General features: G+C 42.3%; 1 protein-coding gene across 1 annotated transcript in view; it reads right to left on the bottom strand.

The window, feature by feature from the left end:
- Positions 1–20,665, bottom strand: part of PDE6D (phosphodiesterase 6D) — a 65,830-nt gene extending 45,165 nt beyond the window's left edge. Inside the window, exon 1 of the mRNA XM_044673277.1 lies at positions 20,483–20,665. Coding sequence (XP_044529212.1) covers positions 20,483–20,532 — 50 coding nt within the window. The 5' untranslated portion in view covers positions 20,533–20,665. The remainder of the gene's footprint in view (positions 1–20,482) is intronic.
- Positions 20,666–20,746: the final 81 nt, after the last annotated feature.

Below are 20,746 nucleotides of genomic sequence, written 5' to 3'. Positions count from 1 at the left end.
CTTTGAGGCTGTTCTAAACATTGCCATACATGTATTTTCAGAAGCAAAGAATCTGAGAACTGAAAGGGCCCTGAGAGGCCATTTGGGCCAAGCCTTCCCTGAAATAGGAATCCCTTCTTCAATACTTCCTATAAACAGTTGTCTGGCCAACAGAATTCTCCACCTACCAAGGGAGCCAATTCCATTTTGTAGCAACTACAAATATAAGAGCTGTTCTCAAGATGAGACAAAATCTTTCTTCTTCATACCTTCCTTGCTTGACTGAGTCTACTACAAATCTATATGATCTAATTCCAACCATGGACTCACTGCTTCATGCCCATCCTTTTATTCTTCCCCGACTTTCTATGGCACTCCTCAGAGCAGTTTCTAAATCTTCTCTCTTCTCCTCAGACTTCTAAATTGTTCCCTTTCCCCCCTTCCTTTTTAGCAGTTTTCTCCTTGAGAAAACTGATTCCTACCTCACTCACCCCCACTATCGTCCCTCATTCTCTCCTTGCTTCAGTTTCTGAAGAAGGGATGGCTGTTATCTTCACCAAGGTCAACCCTCTCTACTTGTGCCTTTCTACTATCCCACAGCTCTCCTACCTCCTCATCAGCTCTCTTTATCACCTCCCTTTCTCCAATCATCAACCTCTCTAGCCACAGCCTACTTGCCCAGGTTTTCTCCCAACTTTAAAAAGCTTTCCCTTAACATCACCTCAAGTTGTCATTTCTTATAGCGCCTCCTTTTCACAGTCAAATCCTTGAAAAAAGCCATCTTCACCTGATCTCTTCACTTCCTCTCCCACTCATGCTTAATTTCTTAATAATCTGGCTCCTGGTTCCCCCATAACTCATTAAAATGGCTCTTGGAGGTTACCAAAGAACCTAACCTTGAAATCTAACAGCTCCTTCTCAGCCCTCTTCCTTTGGGACTTTCTCTCTGTAGTCTTAGACACTGTTGATCATCTCCTCATTCTGGAGATTCTCTCAAGGGCCCTGAAAGAGGAGTCAAGATGCCTGAGTTCTAGACCTGGTTTACTGTTAACTAGTTCTGTGACCTCAGAGAAATTACTCTACCTCAATGGGCCTTAGTTTCCACAAAATTAAGGGTCATTAATCTTTTTTTGTGTGTGTGTCATGGACTCTTTTAGCAGTCTGCTGAAGTACACAGACCTTTCTCTGAATAATGTTTTTGAATACATAAAATAAAATGCATAGGATGAAAAGGAAACAAATTATGCTGAAATAGTTATCAAAATATCTAAAAACATTTGTGGACTCCAGGTTAAAAATTCCTAGATTTGATAATGTCTAAAGCCCTGGTTTTAAATTTTCATTACTGTGATTTCTTAATTTTTAAAATATTATAAATATTTAAAATATTTATTTAAATAAAATTTAGACATTTTCTCCTTTCCTTGGCCTTTATATCACTCTTCTCCAATGATTCTCTTCCTACCATTCTTACTGCTCATTTTGATTCTCCTTCATTGGATGATCACTTAGTCGATCATCATTCCCCCTCCTTGTTTCATCCTAGCTTCTGTGGGCTTCTTTTACATCTTAGCTAAAAGCCTACCCAGTAAAAGAGGCCTTTCCTGACCCCACATAATGCTAGTACCTTCCCTTTGGTGTTTAGCTCCAGTTCATCCTAATTGCAACCTGTTGGAGAGAGTTTTCATGTGGTCTCTCTCATTATGTTACAAGCTCCCTCACGACTGTCTTTTGTCTTTCTGTATATCTAAAGCATTAAACTCATTTTGTTGTTTGGTCTTTTCAGTTGTATCCAATCCTTCCTGACCCCATTTGGGGTTTTCTTAGCAGAGATGCTGGGGTGGTTTTCCATCTCCTTCTCCAGTTCATTTTACAGATGAGGAAACTGAGGCAAGCTGGATTATGGGATTTGCCCATGGTCATATAGCTAGCACATATCTGAGGCCAGATTTGAACTCAGGAAGGTGAATCTTCCTGTCTCCAGGTCCAGCACTCTATCCACCATGCCACCTGGCTGCCCAAATAAGTTTATATTAGATACTTAATAAATGCCCCTTATCTCTGACTAATTCTGTATACTAGCTCCTCTGGGAAGCTTTTGGTGATTCCCCTGATTTTCAGTGCTCTCTCCCTCTCCAAGTAATCATTTTTACACATCTATGGAAAGGCTGTAACACTGCCCTTCTTATGTATTTAACTATAAGTTGCCTCCATTGTCAAAGATTATTGCTGATCCAATTCCCATCTTTGTACATTCAAATACAATTCTGTAGGTGGAAATGAAAGTCACAGGGTAAACAGAAGTGGATTGCAGCACATTACCAATGACGATCTAAGTTGAAGTAAAGCCAAAGATCCTTTAAGGCCACTGATAACTGTAAAGGAGACGGGTCCATCATGCACCAGAAACAAGTACTTTTGGTCTTTTCAGCTGTGTCCAAACCTTTGTATTCAGGATGTCCTGAATACACTGGTACCACCAAGACATTAGAAGAACCAGTGAAAAGCCTCTAGCATTCAGGATGAATCTCCTCTCCAGGACTGATGAGAAAACATGAAGAATAAATATAGTACAGCAAAAGAAGGCCAAGAGGGGTTATGATGGGCCCTAGTGGAAGTACTCATACCAATGAAGTCAAGGAGCTGGGAAAGGCTTAAGTAACCATTTCATTTTCTTTCATTCAGCCCACCATTTCACAATGAGCTTTTGGAATCCAAATTCTTTCATTTGGTGAATTAGCTATCCTTCCAGTAGTGTCCCAATTGCCCATTTTATCAGCATGCCACCCAAGTTTTAATCCAAGTCCCTGATAAAATCATTGACGAGATTAGGGCCAAGGACAAAGCCCTTTCACATACTGTTAGAGTTGACACTAATACAGTGCTTGACACACTTTGGGGCCATGATCGGAGTTTCCAAATTTATTTATTATCCACCCTTCATCTCTCCATCTCGTCTATAAAGATGCCAAACAACTTCAGACAAATGCATTACTATAATCCAGGCTTCCTGTAGCCATGGCATTTCCTGATGTGACTGTCAGCATAGGATTATTATTTAAGCAATAATAACAGCTGACATTTGTATCCAACACTGTTCTTTATGTACATTATTTCATTTGAGTCTCCCAATAATGCATTATTAATTAAGCACTTAATTAAATGAATTAAATACTGCAGTTCTCATTTTATGGATGAGATGATTACAATCTAGTTAAGTTCCTGAAGTGGGATTTGAAGCCTGATCTTCCTGAGGCTAGAGAGCCCAATACTCTATTCACTGACCTGGTCTCCCCATTTTAGCAATAAATTTAGGAGTAAGCCATTCTGAGGTTCACATAATGCTCAGCTCCTTGAGTCCTTAGAAAAGGCTGAATGACAACAGGCCCCATGGGCATATCTGGGGCTGTGTGTGTGTGTGTGTCCCAAGCAATGGAGCCATTTCTTGCTCTCTAACCCATTTAAATTCTGAAACCACCAAGTAAAAACAATTAAGGTTTTCAGAAACAAAATAAGTTCTCCTGGACTCTTCTGTCAGTGGTTTGAAACAGGGACACAGGAACAAAAGATGAACAGGATAGAAACCTGGCCTTAGACAGCAACCATTTTCCAGCCTTGAATGTGATCAAAAACAACAAAAATGGGCTTTGTTTTCAGAGTTAAATATGTAGAAAGAGATCCTTTCTAGAAGACAACCTGCCTTGTCTTTAGCTTTCACTGTCTTCTGTGACAATGAGAAGAGAAGGACATTGAAGTGACGCCATTGCAATATAATGTCATCTCTAGCTCATGACCTACAGGGTGGTGCAGTGGATACAACACTAAGCCTGCAGTCAGAAGGTCTGAGGTGAATTTGATCTCAGACACTTAGCTGTTTGACCCTGGGCAAACTGGAGGCAAACTTCTTTGGTCTCAGTTTCCTCAATTATAAAATGGAGATAATAGGAAAACATCTACTTCTCAGGGTTGTTGTGAGGATTAAATGAGGTAATATCTGTAAAATGCTTAGCATAGTGCCTGTAGCTAGTAGGGGCTCTAAAAATGTTGACTATTAATATGCAGCTAGGGGATGCCATGGAGAGAGCACCTGGAGTCAGGAAGACCTCTTCCTGAGTTCAACTTCAGCCTCAAACACTTACTAGCTGTGTGACCCTGAGCAAGTCCCTTTACCTTATTTGCCTCAGTTTCCTCATCTATCAAATAAGCCAGAGAAGGAAATGGCGAACAGTATCTTTGTCAAGAAAACCCCAAATAGGTCGATGAGGATATGACTGGGGATGTAGACTCTAAACCAAGTCGGCAACCTTTTCGGCCCTGAGAGCCATAAACGCCTGCGGAAGGAGGAGGATGGAGGTGGAAGGCACTGGAATATGGGGTGGGGGCTGAAGGACCCCTGGTGCACATCCTGGGGCTCTGCCCAGACTGGCCGGTCGGGAGGTGGAGCCAGATATGGTTCGAGAGCCATACATTGCCGACCCCTGCTCTAAATGATCACCCTAGTGCAAATATCAATAAAATGGAAATAGGTCAAAAAAAATCAATGACACATGTAAAACCCAATAGTATTGCTTGTCAGCTATGGGAGAGGGTTGGGAGGAGGGGAGGGAAAGAACATGAATCATGTAACCATGGAAAATTCATTCTTAATCAATAAAAAAAATTTTTTTTAAAGCTAGAAATATATCTATCTACTCCCTTAAATACTGTTCATCTAGGGCAGTGATTCCCAAAGTGGGTGCTACCGCCTCCTGGTGGGTGCTGCAGTGATCCAGGAAGTGGTGATGGTCACAGGTGCATTTATCTTTCCTATTAATTGCTATTAAAATTTTTTAAAAATTAATTTCCAGGGGGCTAAGTAATATTTTTTCTGGAAAGGGGGCGGGAGGCCAAAAAAGTTTGGGAATCACTGATCTAGGGGATATGATTGAGTCCAATCTAACTTCTAATCACTTGACATTTTGGGGAGAAAAGGAACCAAGACTTGACCTCTTTCCCACCTAATATCAGTTCTACAATAAACATACAATGAAGAGCAAAAAGAAAAAAAGAAAAAAGAAAAGAAAACCTCAAATGGGGTCACAAAGAGTCACACATGACTGATATAACTGAATGACAACATTAATATTCCTGCCCTGGAAATTAGGCTAGTTTAGTCACACTTCTCTTTCAAGGACCCATAATGTTTCGGTAACACCGACAGTAGCTTACTACTGGGAGTCCTAAGAGCCTTCCCCCAAACCCTGCAGCATCAGAGGATTACAGATATCCAAGTGGCAAGGAAGGTAACTTCTTGATAGGGCTGACCATTTTTACAGTCAATTATCAATTGTGTTAACTCAAACACTTTCTCCCACACTATGAATTCTCTTCTGGACTTCCCTCTGGTGTCTTATCAAGTTAATTGGGAACAACTTGAGAAACTACAGATGGATCTCTGGGAAACCAACATTCAGTACATTTGAAACTTAAGTCAACTATGACAAGTTAATGTAATCCAGTAGAGACATCTTCACTAAATGACACCTGGGCAAGCAAAAACACTGTACATGGAAAGCACACAATCAAAATTGAATCTAGCCTGGGAAAGAGCCAAGGCAAGTCATTTGTTAAATAGAAAAAGATCACTATTTGAAACCCAAGGAGCAACCTTCCACTCACTGACAAAACCAAACAGAAACAAATTCTCCTTTATCTAATGGGTTTAACACTTCAGGGACACATTCATTTGGGCCTCAGAGGGTGGGTAGGAGCACACTTGAATAGACACACCCAATGAGGAACCCTCTGAGACCGCAGGGGGCTTGGCAGGTTTATTTGCCCAGGAAAAAAAGCCAGTTACATTGGCCAATCCCAGGGGCCAAACTATAGGCTCCCCAGAGGTTTGGCCACTGTTTCCTTCAGATTAGAAAGCAAATCATTTAATTTGGTGACATATGGAGGTTCCCTTGAGCCATGTGTATCATCCATATTGAGAGATTTCCAAAGGCTTATGACCTGAATATTACCTAATTAAAACTACAAACACTGGTTTGTAGAGAAGATGATGAATCTGTAAAAAGTCTTCAATTAAAAAAAAAAAGTAAGCTGAAGACATCTAATTGTAATGAGGTGCACACAAGCTTGAAATGTTATCATCTCACGTGGCCTGCATTATTCTCGGCTGCCACCCTCAGAGTCCATTCTTAAGAGTTGAAACTCTTTGGTGGTGGCTCAGTCTGGCAGTGCCTAAAGCTTTAAAGCCCATCATTTCCTGGAAGGAAACAGACCCTAGGCTTTAAAAGCACAGTTAATAACAAAAACAACAATATCTTACACGGGGAGAGAACTCTTTTTACAGGGGCCATGAGCCTTGAAGCCAAGAATCAGGTTCAAGACCTGCCTTTGTCACATCCTGGCTGGGTGACCAGAGACAAGTGACTTGGCCTCCTAGTACCCCAGGGAACTCTATGCGGCTCTCCTTTGCTGAGAAGATGCCCAGCTCCACTGGGAAAGAGTGTGCTTACAGGGAGTTCCCCAAACCAATGAAGTCACAGGTCTCCTGCCCATGCCATGCCCCCTTTACTCCACTGCTTACTGCATTTAATCCTCACGAGAGCCTTGTGAGAGATGGGGCACGAATCATCACCCCCATTTTAGCGCTCTCTGTCATCTTGGGGCATTCACTCTCCTTGACCCACTGCATCCAAATCATGTACCAGCTCACCCTCTAGGACAGTGATTCCCAAAGTGGGCGCCACTGCCCCCTGGTGGGTGCTGCAGCAATTCAGGGGAGTGGTGATGGCCACAGGTGCATTTATCTTTCCTATTAATTGCTATTAAAATTTTAAAAAAAAGTAATTTCCAGGGGGCTAAGTAATATTTTTTTCTGGAAAGGGGGTGGTAGGCCAAGAAAGTTTGGGAACCACTGATCTAGGACATCTCTTGCCATCTCTTACTCCCCCTTCTACAGCCTCCTCCCAAGGTCAGGCCTTCAGCATCTCTCCTCCAGACACTCTTGCCTCAGCCCTCTCCAATGCATTCCTCCCCTGAGTGCCAAATAATCTTCCTAATGCCCAGATCTGATGACAGTATTTTCCTTTTCAAAAGCCTGCAGTGGTTCTTGCCTTTCTTTTCCAGCCTTATTTCCCATTTACTCCCTAAGATAGTCCGTTTTCCCACCGAACTGGACTAGGAGGTATCTTTGACTTTGACCTGCTACCTCCTGCTTCTGAGTATTTGTACAGCCCTGGGCTCCCTGGAGGCAGCTAGATGGGGTGGTGGATAGAGCTGAGTTGGGAGGCTGGGAGACAGTATAAGCTGTGTGATCCTGGATAGGTTACTTAACCCCTCTCACCCTCAGATTCCCCTTTTTCTGTAAAATCCTCTTGCAGGATCAAATTGGCAAACATTAATTGCTATATACATGCTAACTGGTCTTCTTGTTTCTACCTATCAAAAGCCTTTCCTTCCCAGCTCTGCTCCGGAGCCATGTCCTGTGGGAATCCTGCCTCCCCATTTCAGACAAAGTGGTTCTCCAAGGTACTCTGGCCCCCTCCCACTTTGCCAGTTCTCACACTCAGGTGTGACCATCTTACTCCTCACTCCCCCTTCCAAGCTCAGAGAAATTTGCTCCAGATGAGTGGGGTCACCCAAATGTCATGGAGGCTGCTGTGATGTTAAAGAAAGTCTGGGGAAAGCTGCTGAAGGATCTGGGAGACAGCTGATCACAGAAGCCAAAACAAGTGGACGGAGCCAATGTCTGCTGAAGATACTCAGAATGAAGTATGATTAGCCCCTGGGCCTTCCCAGCCAGACCTGGACCTGCCTTTGGGCTCCAGCACCAGCCCTGAAATTCAGGGCAGAAATAAATCTCTCTTGCAGCAACAGAAGTATGAAGGCTTTGAGCTCTTTCCTATAGCTGCAAGTGTTCTCTCCCCACTCAGATTCTTATTGCACTTCTTCCCTCTTTTCTTCCTGCCTCCATCACAACTTTCCTGGTAGCAGGCTCATCCATGCACCTGTCACATTACTCTCACCTCCAGCAAAATGTTACGTTCCTTGAGGGCAGGAATGTCATTGGAGCTCTAGCATCCAGTTCACTAACTTATATGGGTTTGTTTGTTGTTGTTTTAACCCTTACTTTCTGTCTTAGTAACACTGTAAGACAGCAGGTCAAGCAAGGGCTAGACAAATGAAGGTAAGGGACTTGACCAGGGTCACACGGCTAGGAAGTATTTGGAGCTAAATTTGAATTATGTGGGTTTTGTGCCCCAACATGGGATTTCCCTAGTAGAGAGTTAGGAAGCTCCCAATGCTGATGGAGATCATAATGCAATCACTGAGGAGCTTTTTTAGGGTCATAAAGCCATTATGGGCAAGGAGAGGTTCATAGCCAGATCTTCCTGACTCAAGAGGTCACCAGGACTCTCACCCTGCAAAGCTGGTCCACATTTAATAAATGTTGGCTGACGTTAATGAATTTGAACTTGTTGATCTGAAGTGACTTTCAAAAGGCCACATAGCAGTAGCAGCAGAGCTGGCTGGAGAACTCTTGTTTCTTTTTTGGATACCATACTGCCTCCATGAAGGTTCAAGCTCAATTCTAAGCCTCAGTTTGGCATGGGCATTGTACCCGCAGATCAGAGAAGTGTTTCAGGCAAAATGTAAGCTAGGAAATGCCTTTGTTCCCTTCTATCCTGGTGACTCCTAACCCAAAACATCTGATATCTCCCATAAGACCCTGAAAGAATTATCTTCCTTGGATTGTCCTTTAGATTTGAGATGGACAGAGAGATACACCTCCTTGATACCATCAAGTTGTATCTCAGACATCCAACTGTCCTCTAACTGTCCTCCTGGCCAGATTCAACATTACTTTCTAAATTAATAAATTTCTCCTTTTAATTTTTAAGCTAAGTTTCAGAATCTTGCATTCTTGTAAAAGGTACCCTTCCCAAACCCTGGGGGTTCACCTCAAGTCCCCCACAACAAGTTGGCCCTTCAGCTTCTTCTATCACTTGGCAATGACCTGCTCAAGAATACTATGGTCTCTCCTCTAGTGCCTTTGTAGCCACTTCATGGGCTGCTCATCCCATCCTTGTGTGATAAAACAACTCTATTATTTCCTCTCTATGCATTTAAAGGAAAGGTTTCCAGCTTTTCCCCATATTACAACCATTGCTTGGAACCCAAACTTCTTGCTGTATTACCCTTGAATCCCAGGTAATGTTCTCTGCTTTCATTACAGCAAATGATAGAATGTTCCAGACATGGATTCCCTCTCTTTCAATAGATATAATTTTGAAACCTTTTTCTCATAACAAAAAAAAATCACACTTCATAAATGGAATTCTTTCTCCATCATTTCCTTTTACCTTAATTTCTAATAACTAAATCCTAAACTGGATATTTTATAATTCCTTTTATTCTGGTTTCAGACATGCTGCTTACACCAAGATTTCTAAAGCAAAGGGAAGTCAGTAATCTCCTTATATCTCAATGCACATAAGGAAAGAGCAGGTAAGGCCAGGTTTCTTTGACCATCTGGCTAACAAAAACAACAGGGCCAGGGTAGAGGAGATGCTGGAATAATTCTCCTTGATCCATTTGCTTTAGAAAATAACTACATTTTTTATTGGTCTAGAGATCACGGGCTTTTAACTTTTTTACATCTAGATCAACTAAATTCTGGGACAGCTCCAGCAACATTCAAAGCCTTTTCTTATGAGGAAAACTAAATTATCCCACACAGGGAAGAAAACAATATTGAAGACTAGTCCAAACTTTTCCTGGGCCTCATTGACTTGATTCAGCACAGATGTGATTTTAGGAAAAGTTAATTTCACCATATTTCCTAGAAGGCTAAATATATATCTGCCAATCAATCACCCTCTCACAATCTTTAACCACATCTTCTAGTTCATCAAGTCATTTTGATGGATGGCTATCAGACTGACCAAAATCACACTGAAAATCAATAAAATAATGTCTTTGAAAAGCACCCAAACTTCCTTGGCTTTTGCCCTAGGGACAATGAATAATCACAACCATCAGTACAAAGAATTCACTCTAGGCCTATGGTCTGGATTATATAGTCTTATGCTAGAATTTGTATTTTCTCCTCCAGGCATTTGGGAGTCACTTTAGATTGGCTTGTTTGTTTGTTTCTTCCTTTCTCTCTTTCTTTCTTAAACCCCTACCTTCCCTCTTAGAATCAATATTGTGTACTGGTTCTAAGGCAGAAGAGCAGTAAGGGCTAGGCAATGGGGGTCAAGTGACTTGCCCAGGGTCACACAGCTAGGAAGTGTCTGAGGCCAAATTTGAACCTAAGGCCTCCCATTCCTAGTCCTGGCTCTCAATCCACTGAGCCACCCAGCTACCCCCTCACTTTAGGTTTCTGAGCAGAAGTTCCTGATCCAGTTTGGTAGTTGTATAAATCAGTGGAGTCAGAATTAAACAGAAATAGGGCCCACTAATCCTCATGTAGAGCAGTGATGGTGAACCTTTTAGAGACCACATGCCATGCCCTCCCTCCCCTCACCTAGTGCTGGGTGTACCTTTCCCTCACACAGGGGAGAAAATGCTCAGTTAGGCTGCTGATTGGAGGGGGGGGGGGGAGTGAGGAATGTCCTCATCGAGTGTAGAAAGGGGGAGGGGAGTGGCCCAAGCACTCTGCTCCCCTCCAGCTCTGCTCCCTGTGAGCCAACCACCTTACCCACTGTGCGCTCCCATTGGGCTGCTGGGCAAAGGAGCAGGTGGTGTGGATGTCATCAGGTTCAGTGGAGAGGAGAAGGGGAGCAGCCCCACCTTTCAGAGTCCCTCTGCCTTTCTAGTAACCAACTTGGGGGGGGGGGGGGTGACTTGCGTGCCCATACAGAGCTCTGTGTGCCATCTTTGGCACATGCCATAGGTTTGCCATCACTGCCATTGAGGATTCCTTTGGCTGCAGATTGACTTATTTTCCAATGGAATGCTACTATGTTTTATTGGATCTTTAGCTATTTGGTGAACTCTTTCCCAGTTACATTTAATCTGGTTTAGGAGAAAGGCACTAGGGAACTGGGGGAAGTCAGAGGGCCAGCTGAGCATTCAATACTTTTGGTATAGAGGATGAGCAACAAACTGGGCAGATGGAGAAGAGCACTAAAGACATCTCTAAATGTCTGGATTATGACTCCCAGGCCAATCGCAAAAAAAATAAGGGCACCGGGGCCTGGGTCCCACATCACTCCTTCTCATCCCCTGCAGGACAATGGTCTGATCCCAAGGAGTGTGGGAAGGGTGGGGAGAGAGGTTGGAAGTCCCCAGCAAAAGGAGCTTATCCCCCAACATTTCCTTCTGGGTCAAAGATCCAGTCCCCTGGGCAGTTTTAACCTCACCACTACCCATGCCCCCAAAACAGAAGTTACCCCAGGTACCCCAGTTGGAAAAACCTGCACCTTCTCCAACATACCTCACCTCCATCCTCCATTATCACCTGGTGGCTGTGGCAAGCCCCCTTTCAAAGGGTGGGCTCTGACCAGCAAGAGAAAGTCTGGAGGATATTATATGAGCCAATACAATTTTGAGGAAACTGACATATCAATTCTCAAAGTATGAGAAAGAGGGGAGAATCCTAAAAAGTGTGAGAAAAACATCACAGACCTTATTGCCAAAAAGAGGTTAGTCAGTTCATGAATATAAGTATCTACTGTATACCAGGGACTGGGGTGATGAAGTCCCTGCCCTCAAGGAGCCTACAATCTAATTGGGGAGATAGCAATCAAATATACCCATACAAGCTACATATGGGCTACACAGGAGATAATTAAAAAGGGAAGCACTGGAATGAAAAGAGGTTAGGAGAAAAGGAAATATCAGTAACTACTGATCCATTGAACAGAGGCAAGAGGGCTGAAGGACCCAAAAAGTCAAGGATGAAGAGGACTGAGCAAAGATCCACAAAGTCATCAAGAGAGTCTTGGAAAACACTGACCAAACTAGGCCACGTTCTCAGATTTGACCAGTGTGAGCACCTGTTTGGGGTTCTTCATTCGGCTATGCTTAGTTGTTATAAGGAGATATTGGGAGATGATGATGATTCTATTGAATGTGCAAATAATTTTAAAAAAGAAGAATACCAATAAAGAATTTTTGAAAAAGATTTCCTTAATAATCTTTGTAAAAGCATTGTCTATAGCAGTGATTCCCAAAGGGGGCGCCACCGCCCCGTGGTGGGTGCTGCAGCGATCCAGGGGAGTAGTGATGACCACAGGTGCATTTATCTTTCCTATTAATTGCTATTAAAATAAAAAAAAATTAATTTCCAGGGGGCTAAGTAATATTTTTTCTGGAAAGGGGGCGGTAAGCCAAAAAAGTTTGGGAACCGCTGGTCTATAGTCTTGGCTCTGCCAGAAACCAAATTATAAGGAATGAAAAGGGAAGAAGTAAAAGTACCAGGGGGCAACTACATGGCTCAGTGGATAGAGATTTTGGGTTCAAATCTGACGTTGGATACTTCCTTGCTGTGTGATCCAGAGGGCAAGTCACTTAATCCCCATAACCTAGCTCTGATCACTCTTCTGCCTTAGAACCAATACAAAGTATTGAATGTGACAGGATACTAATGATAACTAGCATTTATATTTGTTTTTAAGGTTTGAAAAATGCTTTAAAATATTATCTCATTTGATCCTACAACGACTTGGGGAGGCAAGTGTTATCACCATCATCTTACAAATGAGGAAACTCAGGGAGACAAAAGTTAACTGACTTGCTTAGGGTTACCTCCTGACAGAGAGGAAACAAACTCAGGACGCAGATGGAGATGGATTTTTTTGGATATGACCAATAGGGAAATTTGTTTCGCTTAGGTGTATAACGGGTATTTTATTTTTCTTGCTTTCTTAATAGGAGGATGGGGAAGTGCACTTTCATTTGAAAAAAAAAATTTAACCCCCAAATAAAAAAATTTAACCCCTTAAAATCAGGAAATAAGAATTTGTAAAAATGTTTCAGAATCACAATTCAAATTTAGTCTATACCTAGGTAAGAAAATTTTAGCTGTATTTATTTTTCAAAGTGCCTGGATGTTTTCAAATATGATAAATTGTTATGTATCCCTGTAAGAATTACTAATAAAAATATAAACCACATCACAGAAAAGATCATCATGAGAGTTATAATGGGTTCCTTCTAACCCAAGGGTCTTAATCTTCATTTATTTTGCAATGTTCTTTCATCCCCCACATTCATCAAACATAGTATTTTTAAAGGTTAGAGATCAGTATTTGAAGGGTAAAGAAAGCATGTTACAGGACAAATAGTTTAAAAACCAGCAAGGATGTTTAGCCTAGAAAAGAGAAAAAATTAGTTCTGGGTGTGGAGAAGGAAACCAAATGGCAGCTATTCTTAAATATCTGAAGAATGATCACAGAGGAGTTAACCAGATTGAGCCTAGGTGGTTCTACAAAACAAAACTAAGACTAATGTGTACAATTCATAGGATCACAGGTCTAGAGCTATAAGGGTCCTCAGTAAGTCAGTGACTGAGACCAAACTGCTCATTCATTGATGCTCAGAGAGGAGACAGGCCTTGCCCAGCATTCCAGAGCTAATAAGTGCTTGAGGCAGAATCTGAATAGTCTAGAACTCTTTTCACTCCACCCCATCACCTCAGTAAATGAGTGAGGTGGATTTCAGCTGTGACTAAGAGCTTCTAAATAACGAGAACTGTCTGAAAATGGAATGGGAGGCCTTAGGAAATGGGATATTTTCTCTCAGTGATGTTTATATAGAGGCTGGACGGTTGTCAAGAATGCCAAAAGGGATGCATCTTCCTACAGTAAAGGCTGGGACTGGATGTCCTCCTTCCACTCTTGGGAATTCTCTTTACAACAGTGAGACCCAGCACCAATTGGCCAAATTAACTTCTAAGTTGGTCAGAAGGCTGGGTGTCAGGTCTGTAGGCAGCAGAAATGAACCCCATTTACTAATTCGACAAGACTACTTTTTTTGAATAATTATGTAGCAAGGAAAAAAAGATAAGCCGTGGTTCTTGCCTTCATGATATATTACATATATACAAATAGAAATCTATGTGTACATATACATCTCCGAATAACCTTAGTTTAGAAAGTGGCAAGTACAATAAAAGTGTTACAGGAATCCAGAGATTGGGGTGGGGAATGGTTGGAATCCAGGAAGTCTTCATGGGCAGAAGGTCATTTGGGCTGATCCCTGAAAGATGGGTATCATTGTGAATAGAGAAGATGGCAGGAAGGACATCCAGGAAAAAGAGGCAACCAAGAACCAAGAAAAGAGAGAGAGGGGGCAGAGAGGACTAAGTTTAGTCTACGGAGCATCCTGACTGCCTGCTAAGTAGTTTGAATGGCAATCACTTGGCAATGGGGAGCCACAGAAGGCTTTTAAAGAGGAGCATGCTTCAGTCTCAGAGCTATATTTGAGCAGAGCTGTGTCTAAGGCTGACTGAAAGGCAGAAAGAATGGAGCTGCCTTATTATATACTTGAGGTGAAAGGAATTAGGGCTTGGACAGTGAGAATGGAAAGGAGGATAATAGCAGCTAGCATTTACATAGCTCTTTAAGGCTTACCAAGTGCTTTACAAAGATTATCTCATCTGTCCTCATAAAAAACTTGTGAAGTAGGAGCAACTGATATCATTGGTTTACTGATCAAGAAAGTGAATCAGACAGAGGTTAAGTGACTTACCTAGGGTCACCTTACTAGAAAGGGGTGTTTTGAGCTCAGGTCTTCCCGACTCCAGGCCTAACCCTTTATTCTCTATGTCTACCCAAGTAAGGAGGAGAATGATCAAGAGAGACGACAGGGTTAGAGCCAACAGGACTTGGTAGTGGTTGATGAGAAGTGAGGATTAAGAAACAAGAAGGAGTGGAAGAAGTCTGAGAAGTTTCGAGTCTGGGCAAATGGGAAGAAAATGAGGAGAAGAACAAAGGAACAAATGTTTAATTTTCAATAATTATTTGAATGAAACATAGAGATTGTTGAATAAAGGATTCTAAATATCCAGTTTTGGACACAGGCACCTGCGATTGATGGATATTTTACTCTTCTTAATTAATCAACAATCCCTGAACACTGTGCCAGATCCTGTGACTGCACAAAGCAGAGCTGTGGTGGATCAACTAGGATCAACTAGGCGGGGAAGGGCAATTTGGGATGAAGGAAAGAAAGTAAAGAGTTCAACTATAGTCTCCAGCTTGGGTAAGCTTCTAATCACCCAACAAATTATCGTCTCCAATAATGCAACATTATGTGGTTAGATGGCAAATGGGGAATAAAAACAAGAAAAAGGAAAGGAATTTGGGGAAAGGTAGGTGGTTCATGAATTGAGAGGCAGGACAAGAGACGGAGATCCTAGGTTTAAATCACTTAACTTCTTACTGCCCTTCTGCCTTAGAGCCAATACACAGTATTGATTCTAAGATGGAAAGTAAGGGTTTAAAAAAAAAAAAGAGGATAGAAATTCAGTAAAAGGAGTGGCTCTCAGATGTAGAGCATCTAGAAAGAGAAGTGGGACTTGGGCCTGATCATCTCTAAGCAGCAAGCAGAAATCAAATCGTCTTGAAGGTTTAAATGTTTTGATTTCTACTAAGTTATTCCTTGCTGACTCTTGACCTTGACTTATCCCACATTACTTAGCTAACACAAGAAAGCTTCACTCACAAAATCCACTTTTTAGAGCTGGAAGCATCTTCAGATACAACCTATTTCAAACTGTTTCTAAGCAAGAATCTCTGGCTGCCACACCTGACCGGAGTAGGGTCCCATTCTGTTTCCTTGGTCCTCCCTAACACTCACTATTCCTTACTAGGCATATGCAGATATCTTTTGGTAATCCGAGTAAAACTCATGAAACCTTCCTAAATGCTGAGTCTTTGACTGTATTTTCCAAACTTCTTCTTTATCTAAGTGGACAGATGTATTCTAAATCTAAATGGACCGAAAATATAAAAATCATTTTTCTTCTGAGAAAAGAAAGTCTAAAAATTAAGTCTAAAACCATTTATTTAGTACTTTGGGAGTATTATTAATCAACAAATATTAATCCACTGTCTAGTAAGAAATGGCACCACGAGGGATCAAAGACCATAAAAGAAGGTGTAAGGTCATCTAGTTAAAGACATCATATTTAGAGAATATAGCCAAATAATTCAATAAAAAATGAGGCATTTGTAATTTGATTGGTTATTAAAATTGTAAATATTTATTCTATTGTATGCAGGGTCCTGGGGAGGAAAGAATTTATACCTTCAAGCAGTTTACAATCTTCTCAGGATAGAAGCATATAGAGGGATAAGTAAATATGAAATAAATACATAGTAATTTCAGGAGTGAGAGAGAATTACCAAGTGGAGAAAGCCCAAGAAGGGCCATATGGAGAAAGTGAACCCTAATTTGTACTTCATAGGAAGCTTTTGATTCTAAGAGGCAGCAGTGAGGAGGGCACACCCTTCAAGTAACAGTGACAGCCTCGATGGAGGCAGGAAGTACTACGTCCTTACCAAGTAATAAATAGCTAGTTGGCCAGTATGGCTGAAATGAGTTATGTGAAGGACAGTCATGAGAAATGTCTAGAAAGTAGTTGGAGTGCTTTAACAACATCGGGATAAGGGTTCCGAATTTTGTCCTAGAAGCAATAGAGAGCCACCCAAGATTTCTGAGGGAAAGAATGACAAGGTTAGATCTGTGGTTTCACAATATCAATTTGGCAACTATGTGGAGGACAGATTTTAGAGGGGACCCTGGAAGCAGGGGGAGGGGACAAATTGGAAGGCCAACAGTACAGGTGAAAGGTGGTAAGATCTTCTGAGAGAGTAGCTGAAAGAAGGAATACTGAAAGGATGTTATTATGCAAGTAGAATCTACAATCACTTGACAATCAATTGGATAAAAAGTGAGAGAGAGGAAAGAATCGAGAATGACTCCAACTGTCTATACCCTTTAACCCTGAGACATCATTACAGGACTTAACTTAACCCTAAGGAATCCACTGATAAGAAGAAAATCCCCATAAGCACTAAAATATTTATAGCAACACCTTTTGTGATAACAAAGAATTGGAAACAAAATAGATGCCCATTGATTGGGGAATGACTTAACAAACTGGTACACGGAGGTAATGGAATATTCCTGTGCTATAAGAAATTAGGTATGTCCAGAGAAACTTGGTAAAATCTATAAGAACTGATGCATAATAAAGTAGAACCAAGAAAACAATATACACAGTAACTACAACAATATAAACAGAAAGAAACACACACACACACACACACACAATCAAAAGTGTAAATGTAACAAAATTATAAAGATCAAGAAGAACTTGAATGAAGAGATAAAAGAGGCCATTCCTAATCCACTACATTGTGGAGGTGGGAGGGTTATAGGCATTACACACTGTACATGTTTTTGGATTTTTTTTTTTTTGATATTTCAATTAGCTGAACTAATTTATTCCTATTTTTTTCTCTAAAAAAATACTGTTTGCTATATGAGATGGCTCTTTGGAAGGGAGAAAGGGATACTGGGAAAAACCATGATTAAAAAAAAGAGATCAATAAATTTTTTTAAGACTACTACAATACTATAAATCTGAGTGATTAGAAGGATGTTGATTCCCTCAATAGAATTAGGAAAGGCTAGAGAAGAATGAGTTTGAGAATGAGTCCTGCTTTGGACATTCTAACAAGCACTTGGCAATGCATGATTTAAGTTCAGGAAAGAGATTAGAACTAGATTAGGGAATCATCAGCAAAGAGATGATAATTGAACCCATGGGAGCTGAAAATATCGCAAGGGGAGAAAAGAGAAAAAAACTCAGGTTAAAGCCCAGAGGGACTCACACACAGGAGCAAAAGAAAGATGATGATCTTGCAAAGGAAACTTAAGAAGGAGAAAAGAGGTAGGAGGAGATCTAAGAGAGAACACTATCAGAGAAGCCAAGGTGAGGTTGTACAAGAGTGTGAAAATTCTACATTAGTGTTACTCTTATCCTAAAGGAATGTCATGTTAGACCTCTAAGAAAAGGTCTTGAGGCAGTTGTTGTTTTTTTTTTTTTAACATCAAGTTACCAAAACTTATACCTATTTTATTTTTACCAAAAAGCTACTACCCAGTTTTTCCTCCTCAGCCTTCACACACCATTCATCACTAGATGAAAGAATGCATTGGAGGGAATTTGCTCACATACTCCCAATTGCTCCCATACGCTTTCATTTTTTTTAAACCTTTACCTTCTGTCTTAGAATCAATACTATGTATTGATTTTAAGGGGAAAAAAAGAGGTAAGGGCTAAGCAATGGGGGTTGTGACTTGCCCAGGGCCACTCAGCTAGGAAGTATCTGAGGCCATATTTGAACCCAGGATCTCTCATCTCCAGGTCTGGCTCTCTATCCAACTGAGCTATGTAGCTATCCTCCCCACTCTCCCCATCCCCCATACAATTTTTCTATGTTATCTTTCCTTGAATTTGTTCTAGTATAGGCCCACATTACTTACAAGGTTGCCTCCCATTCACATCACCACTGGACTGACAAATTCACTTTCTTATCTAGAAGACTGCCACAGGTTCTGAATTCTTACTGATCCCTACACTTATATCTTGTCTCCTTATTTTTTCAGTCTTCTCAAGAAAAAAGCTTGATAGAGAAAAGCTGGTTCTCACTTCCTGCTTTGCTCATAAACCACCAACAGATAACTTTCTGATTTTTGGTAACAGATTAAACTGAACAAAACAAAATTTAAATGGCTCACTACCTTAGCGAAGGCACCCTTGATAATTGGTTACCTCTTTTCTGAAAGCTGCATAGGTATTCAATGACCACTTCCACTTTACTGAGGAAAAACAAATAATGCAGTCATAAGGGTGGAAAAAACAGAAGCTTGCCACTGGCCACCAGTAAAACTCTATCATGGAAAATGGTGATTATTTTTTTTAATCCAAATTCACAGAAAAGATGTAATAAATAGCCAACCTAAGTTACCAGCCTTCACTACACAAGGCTGAAAATTTTTTCATAAGGGGGAAGTAAGCAAACTGATCGGGTATTTTCACAAAAAGAAGCAAAACAAAGTACTTCTGTCCCCCTTACATTTCCGGTCTCACCCACAAAGCTCCTTGTGCCTTTCTGGTATTTTGTATTCTATAAGCTGCTACTTACAAAGTGACTGAGAGAGGAGAAAATAGGCTTTTTGAAACTATAAAAGACTGCTGAGGAAGCATTCTCTATGTCCCCAAACCTCTGAAGAGGAAAGTGTAACTGGCACCATATAGCTAGCCCTAGGGTAATGACTATGCTTTAACTGCAATAGCACTTTGAGAAATGGCCTATTCTATCATTATTTGTTTGTTTGGGGTAGTCTGACCTGAAAGAAAATTTAAGGGACCAGAATTAGTAAGAACAATATAGAAGAAAGCAATAGAGGGTGCAAATGTTTTCTATTTGGATGACAATATTTCTAAATTGACATTGCCCTGGAAGCAAAATAACTGTAACAAAACTGCAAAAAGGTTATTAAGGCAAAGCACAATAAAAATGCAAGAGAAACAATTTCTATATTTGACATCTCCCTCCAGAAGTTGCAGGGCACTGCATCAGGCCCCAAAGAGGAAGCAAGAAATGAACCAGGGGCCAAAGTTTCTGCAAATGCCAAGCATGCCAAGATTACAAGCCCTATTGTGGAATTAGAAGAAAAAAGAAACTTTGGTGCTAAAAAGGAGAAACAAAGGCAAGGCCACAATTAACTTGGCTTATTCAATCCTTTTGATTGAAAGAAATGACTTTCTCTGTCATTTCCACTCCAGCACTGGGGAGAAAGTCACAAGTGAAAATGAGAAGAGGAAGGTATACTTACTGATACCCACTAGGAAGGGTACTGGGAGGGATGCAGAAGTGCGAGCATCAGAGAGGTAGAAGACAGTCCTGGGCTTGCCCCATACCCCGGGTGGGCCAGCGTGTACCCCAGGGTCTGCCTGCCCATGGGCCGGAGTGCCTGGGTGTACCCCAGGCTTCGAGTGCACCAGTCTCTTCCTGAAGAGTATGCCAGGGTGTACCCCAAGGTTTGTTAGCCCATGGGTCCAAATGCGCCAGGGTGTACCCTAAGCCCCAACTGCGGGGATCTCCCCACAACCCGAATTACCAGGGTGTGCACCAAAACCCAAGCGTGCTCGGAGTCTGCCTCACGCCTGAGTGTGCTCAGGTCCTCCACACGCCCCAAGACCACCAAGGTCTTCCCTACGAGTGCACCCGGGTGTACCCCAAGCCCCGAGTGTTCGAGGCTGTTCTTCGAGGACCTGAAGGGCTCCCCACTGTGCGTGGCCCTGCTCCTTCCCCGACAGGGCTCCGATCCCCCACGCCCCCTCCCCAAGGCTGCAGGTACCATTCTCGGTCCCTCCCACAGGGGTCCCCGTCACGGCCCCCTCCCTGGGGAGCCCCCTTTCCCTCCCTCTCTCCCAGCCCCGCCTCCCTCTCCCCAAGCCGAGGCAGGGCGGCCCCCGGGCGGATACAGCTTGAAGCCCCTCAGGATCTCCCGGGCCCGCTCGTCCTCGGTGGACATGACGCGGCGCCGGCGGCTCCGGGCGGCGCTGCCCCGGAGCTAGTCACCTGCAGCGGACAACCCGGGGGCGGCAGCGGGGGCGGCAACAGCGAGTAGGAAGCCGGAGCCGGGCCGGGGCCGGGGCCGGGGCCGGAGCGGGATTCTCGGCTGAAGAGGCGGCGGCGACTGAGGCGGCAGCGGTCTCCGCCCCCTCCCCCACTCCCGCCCGCCCTCC

The sequence above is a fragment of the Gracilinanus agilis genome, chromosome 4, assembly GCF_016433145.1.
Source record: "Gracilinanus agilis isolate LMUSP501 chromosome 4, AgileGrace, whole genome shotgun sequence".
NCBI classification, from domain to species: domain Eukaryota; kingdom Metazoa; phylum Chordata; class Mammalia; order Didelphimorphia; family Didelphidae; genus Gracilinanus; species Gracilinanus agilis.
This window is presented reverse-complemented; position numbering and strand designations above follow the sequence as displayed.